The sequence below is a fragment of the Nannobrachium achirus genome (genome assembly GCF_963921795.1).
Source record: "Nannobrachium achirus genome assembly, chromosome: 23".
NCBI classification, from domain to species: domain Eukaryota; kingdom Metazoa; phylum Chordata; class Actinopteri; order Myctophiformes; family Myctophidae; genus Nannobrachium; species Nannobrachium achirus.
In genome coordinates, this window is record NC_137830.1 from 8623192 (window position 1) to 8634816 (window position 11625).

General features: G+C 41.4%; 1 protein-coding gene across 1 annotated transcript; it reads right to left on the reverse strand.

Moving 5' to 3' along the window:
* Window positions 1–1095: 1095 nt before the first annotated feature.
* LOC308308427 (NLR family CARD domain-containing protein 3-like) lies at window positions 1096–8953 on the reverse strand (the record flags this gene model as incomplete). The annotated part of the gene is made up of 2 exons (XM_080753843.1): window positions 1096–1222; window positions 8085–8953. The coding sequence occupies 2 exons, from the start codon at window positions 8951–8953 to the stop codon at window positions 1096–1098; spliced, it is 996 nt and encodes a 331-aa protein (XP_080609969.1).
* Between the last annotated feature and the right edge of the window lie 2672 nt (window positions 8954–11625).

Sequence of the window (11625 nt, forward strand, 5' to 3'; positions counted from 1 at the left end):
CTCTAAATGTGTTAAATAGCCAACGTGTAAAACATGGATAAAGTGGTTCAAATGAGTGTAATGCTGTATTAAACATTTTGCTGGGGACCCCCTGGAACCCCCTAAGGACCCCTGGGGGTCCCCGGACCACACTATAAAGAACCATCAACCACTTTAACCCTTCATCGACCGGTGTCTCCCAGGGCTCTATACTTGGTCTGCTCAGTTTCTCCCTCCACACTCCAAAATAGCCGATCTACAAGTTCAAAACGTGTTGTAGCACGATGTGTTGTAAGCTTGTAGATCTGCTATTTTCGATGAATGTTCACGTATTAAGACATGTCCAACATTGGGACGCAGGGTTTAAATGGTTAATGGTTCAAAGAAGGTTCTTTGAGGAACCATTTGTGGTTGTGAGCTTGTAGATCTGATATTTTTCAGAGCCCTGAGGAACTCCAGTCAGTGACGTGGGTTTAAGTGTTTAACATATAAAATAAATATCATTAAAATAATGTTTTATTAATTAAAATCAGTTCCTGATTGCAGGTTTAATTAACCACTTGAACCCTAGTGAACCTATTCTGTATTCATAATTCTAAAACAGCAGATCTTCAAGCTCACAACATGTTGCAATGCAACAAACACGACAGACAGACAGACGTTGTGAGGTTGTAGATCGGCTATTTTCACTATATTTAGACAGTTCTGTTTTAATGCATTTATTTTTTTGGGGAAATGTTCTTCATTTCAATACAACAATGCATTGATAAAAAATGTAAAAGTACTGTAGTTGTAATTTGTACTTTTTTTTTACCTTAGTATTTACTCAAGTAATACTTTGTCCACCACTGGTTGTCAAGACAGAAAAATGTCCAAACATGGAATAAATTCCTTCTCAAGACATTTCCTCACTAATGTGTTTGTAAAGATGTCTAGTAACACATTTCAAAAGGTTGAAACTCCCCTAGGGCAGCGGGAACAGCCACGCCCACTTTTCCTGCTCGTCACAAAGCCTTGTTTTGTGTGAGAATCTATATTTGTGGGAGCGTGTCAAATGAAAAAGTATCTTTATTAGTTTGTTGAATCCTAGGAGACACTGCTCCTCAGGAGTCCAGATCACCTGGAGGTCCTCTGGTTCCTCCAGAGGTCCTCCTGGATGGAGTGGAGGAGTGGAGCAGGACTAGGGTGCACCTCACCTGGGTAGAGGGGAGCATGAGGTCCTGGGCTGTTCCCCCTCTCCCCTCTATGGATGTGGTCAGCAACACCACACTTCTCAACACTTTTTATCTGCTGAATAAGAGCTAAGCCTGTTGCCACTTCACACACTGATTGAACTGTGTTTTAAATGGTCTCTCTAGGGGTCCTGAACCCCAGTTTGGGAACCACTGCCCTGGAGGGGGGTTGAATTTCAATGTTTTGGATTGTGTTACTAAACACCTTTAAATACATTAGTGAAGGTTTTTATATATCCACTGAATACAAGGAGGGAGGCGCCAACAGACTATAAAACAGTGTATAAAACGTCAATGTGACAGACAGACAGACGGATAGACAGGCAGACAGACAGACAGACAGACAGACAGACAGACAGACAGACAGACAGACAGACAGACAGACAGACAGACAGACAGACAGACAGACAGACAGACAGATACTCACATCTTGTAAGGAGTTGAGGTTTAATCCAGTGTTCTCCTGAATGATTCACACTGTAGGAAATAGAACAACAATGAATCAATGTCTGACTGTCTAACACACTGTCTCCACTACCTGACATAGTTTTGTTCATTTTGATATCGCATGTGCACGCACGCACGCACGCACGCACGCACGCACGCACGCGCACGCGCACACACACACACACACACACACACACACACACACACACACACACACACACACACACACACACACACACACACACACACACACACACACACACACACACACACACACACACACACACACAGCTAGACATTCTTGAACACAAACAACGGTAGACAAGTGTTTCAGGATAAAGATCAAGTCTCCTCCATATTTGGCACACTATCACTGTATATTAAATCTATGTTAGAATATAGGACACTATCACTGTATATTAAATCTATGTTAGAATATAGGACACTATCACTGTATATTAAATCTATGTTAGAATATAGGACACTACCACTGTATGTTAAATCTATGAATAGAACCATGGATCATATAGGATCAAATGATCGTCTGGCACTAATTGTCTCAGAGTAAAGACTGAACTGGTAAAAACAGTGTTTTGTTTTAGTGTCCAAACCTCTTGGAATGACCTACAGCTCACACTAAAGATCTGTTCTCCTAGAACACGGTGGGCAGTTTTTATTTACAGAGTTCCATACTGACTTTGATAAAGTGAGCCAAGGGACAACACTTGAAACGCACTCTAAACATATTATTTAATTGAATTATCATTTTTAAATAAAATAAAATAAATAAAAACAAAGAAGCCCCCTCCCACCTGGCCAGCCAGTTCAACATTGTAAGGGAAACACTGCACTAACCAACATGGACACAGTCCAAGTCTACTCACTTCAGAGTCTCCAGTGCAGCAGAGAGCTTCTTCAGACCAGAGCCTCCTAAGTGGCTGAAGTTCAAGTCCAGCTGTTTCAGATGGGAGGGGTTGAAGGTCAGAGCTGAAGCCAGAGAAGAACAGCCTTCCTCTGTGAGCCCACATCCTGACAACCTGCAGAGAACTCCATATTTAACAAGTGATGTTGATGTTCAAGTAGAGATCCACACAGAGAGAAAACACACTATTTATTTACCTCAGGATCTGCAGTCTACACTCTTCACTCTTCAGTAGAGCAGAGAGTTGGTCCAGTTGTGATTCCTGCAGGCAGTTGAAACTGATGTCCAATTCTTTCAAATGGGAAAGATTAGATCTGAGAGCTGAGACCAGGATGTCAAATCCTGTCTGTGTGATGTGACAGCCAGCAAGTCTGTAATTAAAGATTACATCTGGATTGATTATCAGAGTTTTGGAGGAGGGACCAAAGAGATGAAAGAACAGGCAGGCAAGAATAATGTGAAGTAATCATGGTTATTTTCCAACAGGAAGCTAACTGTATGACATCTGACATCATAGATGTCTTATGTTATAGACCAGGGGTTTTCAAAGTGGGTGACGGGGCACCCTGGGGGGCCTCAGAATTATTTGATGATATTTGGAATTCAGCAATATCACAACATTAAAGGAGTAGTTCACCCCCAAAATGTTTTTTTTCTATTGATTACTCATGCCATGGAGAGTAGAGTTCAATAATATTTTTTGGTTTTTGTCACATTCCTAAGACAAAAATTTGATTTGAGTAAATTTACCCCCATTGATTCCGGATGGTGACCCGTTTCGAAACGGGTCACCATCCGGAACGAATGGGGGTACATTTATTGTTATCACATTTTTGTCTTAGGAATGCGACAAAAAACAAAAAATATTATTGAACTCTACTCTCCATGGCATGAGTAATCAATAGAAAAAAAGTCATTTTGGGGGTGAACTACTCCTTTAATATCACTTCACTATGTGAACACCTGATTTGCACTGTAGATGAGTTATTTTTCTATCTACAGCCAACTCTTCACCAAAAATAGCAGATCTACAAGCTCACAACGTGTCGCGTTGTGAGCTTGTAGATCGGCTATTTTTTGGTGAACCTTCCCCCCAGAATAGGGATGCTGGGGTTCAAGTGGTTAAACATCAAGTATAAAGTTATTTTCAGTCTGTTCTGATGGAAACAGATATTTCTCTGTGACGTAGCCTACCGTATCTCAGGTGGAAAGATGTGCATATTTGCATCACTTATGTAAGATTCAAAAAACTAACAGTCTAACTCAGGGGTGCCGTGGATGAAAAGGTTATTTACAGGAGTGACCTGCGTCAAAACAGTTTGAAAACCCCTGTTATAGACCACACGAGACTCACAAAATATGTCCACATATGGGCATTCCAAGTTATTGGCTTAATATTGATTATATCAGTGATCTCCATAGTCCATATACAGTATGGGCATATTCTTGTTTCTATTCAGTGTGGTTTACCATGATATCAACCTTATTGACTAAATGAAACAGACAACAGCTGCTGGTGCTGGTGGGCTGGGGAACCAGCAAACCTTCCAGTCTGTGTTTACACCAGTTTGACACTCAATGATTGTATAACTGGACGTGATAATTCCCTAGCAGCCATGATGGATCACATATTGTATTTACTGTACCGCATCATTGTGATGTGAGGACTAACCAACACAAACTCTGACCGTATCATGATTCTAGTCAGTGTGGGATACCATGATGACAACTTAATGCACTCTACTCTTATTAAAATCAAACAATAAATAATAAAACAGAAGTAATCTAAATAATGCTGGTTAATTAATCTGACCTCAGTATCTCCAGTTCACAATGTGGACTCTTTAATCCAGCAGAGATGAGTTCCATGAATGAATCCTTCACGTCGTTATAACTGAGATCCAATTCTCTTAGATGTGAAGGATTAGAGCTGAGAGCTGAAGCCACAATTTCATAATCTGGCTTTTTGAGATCACAGCCAACAAGTCTGTAAATGAACAATACGTAAAATCACATATTAGATCAAGTTCATGATCAAAGAAAAAAAATACATGCCCAAAATAATGAACTATCAATGACTATCAACCTCAAATATGAATCACATGGTGAGGGATGTGTACTCAACACAGCGCCAAAAGCATTTCCACTTAGACCAGGGGGTGCCAAAATGTGAACATTTTAACTGTTTGTTGTGTGTGCGTCTTTAATGGTTATTTTATGTTCATAGGAGTTTTGTCATTCTAGGGTCAAGACCACTTGACCTTTGATGTTCAATGTTTTGAGGGCACAAAGGTCAAATGGCAGGACAGGAAGGTCATCAAATAAAACAGTGATTTAAAGTCCACGGAAATAATTAATTTAACGCTTACTGCCATTTACGAGTATACTCGTTAATTGATGCGCGCACAAACACGCAGTCACACACACACACACACACACACACACACACACACACACACACACACACACACACACACACTCACACACAGTCAGACACATGCGCACACACAATTTGTATTTTTTAAAGTAAAAAGAAAGAAAAATAAAGAAAATCGGTTCTACACGGCGGCAGAACCGCTTAATATAATAGGGTTTACTCCACTGTGGAGCAATGTTCCCTCTAAGCTGCGCGCATGCGCGCCCGCGCACAACTCAGGACGCTGTCGCGCACGACAAATCTTCGTAGCGCACGGCAGATTAACACCAATAGATTTGTGAAACGCAGCAGTTGATTATTTTGTGTACTCAGACTCTGTCTGCCTGCAATGTTTAACATAGGCAGCGCTAGGTCTCTCTCTCTCTCTATCTCTCTCTCTCTCTCTCACTTTCGGTGCCTCGGCTGCCTCCCCCCTCTCGCCAAATTCTCTCCCTCTCGCTCTCTGTCTCCGTCACTCGACTCGATTCTCGCTCGCCTCCCCCCCTCCTCTCTCTCTCTCTATCTCACACACACACACACACACACACATACACATGCACGCAGGCACGTGTGGTAAACAGAAACTTCTTCGGACTAGATTGTTTTATTGCCGTCATAAAACTTTCTCAGTTAACGTTGGCAACAGCGTGGCTGTAGGGAAGGCTACCAAAACAAAACAAACGCATGTGCTTTGCTTCGCGTATCAGAAGCTCAAGGACCATGGTTGCTAATTTGCAGTTTCATAAAGAAATCCCCCGCCTGTGCACAGCAGAGATTAGACCTACAGTATACACACTACTCCTCCATCCAGCTTCCAGGTATGAACTATATAAACTGCTATGTTTCTCTGGAGCTGACGAGCTTGGCGTCTCACCTTCACGACGAGTTACAGTAACAAAAATAACTCCAGTGTCCAGTCCTGTAATGCATTGGTCCCAAATTGGGTCTGGGGACCCCCGGGGATCTTGAGGTAGTTCCAGGGGTCCCCAGCAAAAGTTAGGAACCAAATGGACCCTTATGTAACTCAGAGTGTACAAATGGAACCCCACACAGTTAAATTAACTTGTTGATTTTATAAAAAATATAAATTGGGTTAGGGTTAGGGAGAGAGTCCACCTCTCTGTAAGGTTATGGGCTAGCTTAGGTCATATTATATGATTTAATTTTTGGGAAAGCAATCTACAAGGTCAAAAGCCAGTGTTAATTTAAATTGAGTGTGAAATGGTAGGCCTATACCAAATTTTCGCATGCATGCTTACATTGGCACTTTGGCACATACAGTAGGCTACACATAGTGCTTTTGGACTGTATTTTATTCATAATAATGACACTTCTTTAGATGTGTTAATGTCAATATGTCAATGTATTGTTATTTTGACCCATATGTATTGTTATTTTGACTCATATTTAGGCCCATTGTTTGTATTGTATTTACACAACATGTTGTCAACATGTGTATATACTATATAAGATAGATAGATTTATTATCCCAAGGGGGGAAATCAGTCTGTAGGCCTAATACTGAATAATAATGGATATAAAATCCTTTTTCCCCCGTCTTTTTAAATTTAACTGTCCTATAATAGTAGCCTACAGTTTATTAACAGTAGTCGAACCGCCATTACTTATTCTGTAATTAAATTTGAATAACTTGACATGACTTGACGCACTGACGCAGTATACACTCGTGCACTCGACATATTTGCTCATCAGTGCTCAAGTTGTGCTCAGAAGGTTGGAGTGTTTGCTCAGACCGAAAAAAAATTAGAGGGAACATTGCTGTGGAGTAGAAGTAAATGTATTGGAAATAGGACATACTCAAGTTAGCCTACAAATACCTCAAATTTACTTAGTTACTTTACACCTGTGGTTCTCAACCGTCTCCAAATTATTTTGGGGGGTCCCCAGATGATTAAGTTAATGTGCAAAGTTGTTTTCTCACTCAACAGTAAACAAACCAACCTAAAGTGTATCTACAAATTTCTAAAGTGACAATTTAAGGACCTTTTAATACCTCTAAAATGACAAATTAAACATTGACCAAATTGTCAGTGGCAGGAATTGTGAAAATAGCAGATCTACATGCTCACAACGCCTCATGTAGATCTGCTATTTTCACAATAGAACGTGTTATACAAAATGTAATGCCTCTCTTAGTATACTATCGATCATTCAACACGTTTATTTTGAAATTGTAGTGGAAATAGAAGTAGCCAGATAGCCCAGACTTCATGCCACTGATGTCAGAGCCTAGAGGGCTCTGCGCACGCACGCACACACACACACACACACACACACACACACACACACACACACACACACACACACACACACACACACACACACACACACACACACACACACACACACACACACACACACACACAGGTGTTTGATTGACGTCTTTAATCCACATTAATTGCTCCGCATAAGTGAGCGTGTACTTTTTAAAGACACGCAAATGCGTGTGTGCGTGTGGGTGTTCTGCACAGACTCAGTGCAGACTGCAGGCATAGTTAAAAGATGTGCACTGCACTGAACGTGTACAATGACTTTATAATGATGTTCTGATTAATGTATTAATCTTTCTCTTTTACTGCCAAAGCTTAGCTAATCATCTTGTCTGTTCAACGCCAGCAAAACACTAACCTTTGAGATTTTATAGAATAACATCCCTCCAAGTGTGTGTGTGTGTGTGTGTGTGTGTGTGTGTGTGTGTGTGTGTGTGTGTGTGACGTGTGTGTGTGTGTGTGTGTGTGTGTGTGTGTCACATGACTTCAGGCTGCGTGCACCGTCATTGCCATGGCAACTCAGCCCACAGACACCCACCAGCTGTTCCATGGCTCAAATCAGGATTTGACGAGTGCTCGCCGTGGCAGTGAGCGACATGTGACGAGCGCCCGTCAAAGGCAGTGAAATATTTAATAGGAATATGCTTTATTTGCACATACACACTATAACACCAGTCACTATTTGAGACCTGATTATTATTGGACATTTTACATCCCCCATCATTTATACTTATAGTGTAGATGTGATGGTAGATTGATTCTCTTCTAATAGGTTTACTATTCACATGAATACTAACCGAGCCTTTCTGGTGTTCCTCACAGCTGGGACCAGTCTGGATTTCCCCCAGTTGTTTGTTGTTCTGTATTTGCCCAGGTCCAACTCATCCAGAACCTCCTCTGACATCAGCAGTATGTGGGCCAGAGCTGAACACTGGCTCTCAGACAGTTCTGTCTTTGATCTGTCCCCTGACTCCAGGTACTTTTGGATCTCCTGATGCAGTGAGTGGTCGTTCATCTCCATCAAACAGTGCAGGATGTTGATACATCTGTCAGGAGAGAACCTTTGATCATTCATCTTCTTCAGGTTGTCGATGGCTCTCTGGATGCTCTTTGGACTGTGGTCTGTCTGACACAGTAGGCCTCCTAAAAGACTCTGGTTGGACTCGAGTGAGAGGCCATGAAGGAAGCGGACAAAGAGGTCCAGGTGGCCATTCTCACTCTCTGTGGATTTTTCAAAGGCTCTCTTCAGGAAGTCTTCCAAGGTACTGACATCAACTCCCAGGAATGTCTTCAGTACCTTCATGTTCTTCTGTGTGTAACAGTGGAACAGGTAGACTGCAGCCAGAAACTCCTGGATGCTCAGATGAACAAAGCTGTAGACCTTTCCCTCAGATTGAACAGTGTCTTCTTTGAAGATCTCTGTGCACACTCCTGAGTGCAGTGAGGCGTCTTTCACATCAAGACCACACTCTTCCAGGTCTTCTTGGTAGAACATGATGCTACCTTTGTCCAGATGTTCAAAAGCCAGCCTGCCCAGCTTCAGAAGAACCTCCTTGTCAGTATTGGACATTGGAAGATTGCTAGTTGTTGCGCTCACTCCCAGCAGTCTTTGTGTCGTGGTCTTCAACCAGGTCAACCAGGAATTTTCTCTTGGTTTTTTACTCATCGCCCTGTCACCATCACCCTTTACTGAGCTTGAATGGTGTTGATTCAACTCATTCGTCTCGCCAAACTTCAGATTCTTCCTCTTTGTCTGAACCCACAGGAAGCTGCTGTACATCGCAGTCTGGGTCTTGGGCAGCTTTTCTGTCTTGTCTGTCTTCAACATGTCCTCCAGAACGGTAGCAGTGATCCAACAGAAGACTGGGATGTGACACATGATGTGGAGGCTTTTTGATGTCTTCACGTGTGAGATGATTTTGTTGGCCAGCTTCTCATCACTGAATCTCTTCCTGAAGAACTCTTCCTTCTGCGGGTCTGTAAACCCTCGTACTTCTGTCAACAGGTCAACATAGGCAGGAGGGATCTGATTGGCTGCTGCAGGTCTGGTAGTTATCCAGAGGAGGGCTGCGGGGAGCAGATTCCCCTTGATGAGGTTTGTCAACAGCAAGTCCACTGATGATGTCACTGTAGCATCAGAAACGATATCATTGTTGTGGAAGACATCAGAATCAATATCAATGTTCTCGAATTTCAGCGGAAACCTGCTTTCATCCAGACCATCAAAGATGAAGCCAACCTTCCAGACAGCGAGCTGCTCTGCTGTGACCTTCTTTAATTCTGGGTGGAAACGATGGATCAGTGAGAGAAGACTGTGCTGCTCATCTCTGACCAGGTTCAGCTCCCGGAATGAGAAGGGAACCAGGAGAATGACATCTTGATTTTCCAAACCCCTTGCCCAGTCCAGAGTGAACTTACGCACAGAGAAGGTTTTTCCAATGCCAGCGATGCCCTTGGTCAGAACTCTTCTGTTGGGTTTATCTCTGCCAAGGAGGAGGGGCTTAAAGATGTCACAGCATTTGATTGGTTGGTCATGGAGGGTCTTCTTCTTGGAAGCTGTCTCTAGCTGCCAGACCTCATGTTGGTTATTAACCCCTTCACTCTCTCCCGCTGAGAGGTAGAGCTCTGTGTAGATGCTGCTGAGGGAGGGCACTTCAGTGACGTATGTCACACGATCAAGACGGTTCAAACCAACCTTATAAATCTTTAAAACCTCCTGTGGACTGACACCTGCTATGAGAAGACAATGAAGACATGTTAAACAAGTTAAAGTTAAATTATAACTTTACCTGCAATATAGCATACCATTAAAACTATTTCTTAAATACCCTAAAGAAAATCTGCAATACCTCAAAAAATAGGGAATAAATTAAGAAAAAAATGCTAAATAGACATCATTGGATCATTTGTTTTTGTCTAAATGTATTATGTTAATCATCAGTATTTGGACATTGACACAGGAATATAATGTGGACATTTAGTCTGATGATATTTTCAGCTAAACATTTCATTAATTGATATGAAATGTTAATTAGTGTAAAATGTGTCCAGTCTTACTTTGTTCACTTGTGGTTTGACTGGATGTCTTCTGTTCAGGTGTGGTTCTGTGGAGATGAAGACAATATAATAGGCTATAGATAATAGATAGTTTAATATATAAATTAAATAATATTATTTAATTAACCACTTAAGACCTATATACTTTGTCCTTCAATGAATAGCGCCGATATACAAGCTCACATGATGCCCTGTGTAGTGAGGTTGTAGATCTGCTCTTTTCGCTATATATTTTTGAAAGAAATACATAGATGAACATGAATGACATCACATGGCATACATGATACAAACACACAGCCCAGTTGTACATAAATGTTCTTATATCAGTGCAGACTAGAGGTAATAGTTGTACATAGTCAACATGTGCGTGCGTGCATGCAACAGCGTGGCATTCATCTGAAAGATTGTCTCTGACCCCCGTGTCTCAGGGCTGTGGTCCACTAGCACAATAAGACTTCCGGTTGCCGCTCAATTTTTAACATCATCTGTGAAATTGTAAAAATTAAAAAGTGCTTCTGCATTTTCATTCCTCACAGACAGCTCAGTTCATCCTTTGCTTTCAACTGAGAAGGAGTGCAGTGGAGGCTCCAGGGAATTGTGACTGTAGGGGGGGGGGGGGGGGGGGGGGGGCATGAATTTTGCCAAGTAACAATAATAAAAACTAGATTCTCTCGCTTAGGGTACCGATAACTGGTATCGTAGAGACAAGTATGATGTTATGGTACACTGTAAGACTTTTCACAGCAGAATTACAGTAAAGTACTGGCAGCACGTTATCTCCTAAGACACTTTTTTTTGGCAGTCTCTTACTGTATTTTGAATTACAGTATATTACTGAAAAGAATTGTAGAGTTAATTACTGTATTTCTGCTGAATGTTTTTTTTTCCAGTAACTTACTGTATTCCTGTTCAAAGTCTTTCAGTAACTTACTTCTTGTTAAATGTTTTTAAGTAACTTATTGTATTCCTTTCCAAAGTTGCTTAGTAACTTGCTATATATTATAATATTTATTTTATAATGTATATTATAGTATGTGCAGGTTCTGCAGAACGTTGACATAGCTAAAATTGGGACAACACAGAGAAGATTAGCATGGTACAATGGGTTTGGGACAATGCTTATCTGTTCAAACTCAACCCCTGTTAGAGTTCTTAGAAGTTTTCCTTTTCTGACCACCAGGGTGAGGGAGCTCAACAATAACCTAGAGATAGCAGCTAGGGTTAGGGTTTGAGGCTCAAATACTGACAAATCAAATTCTGACATAATGTCAGTCAGCTTGC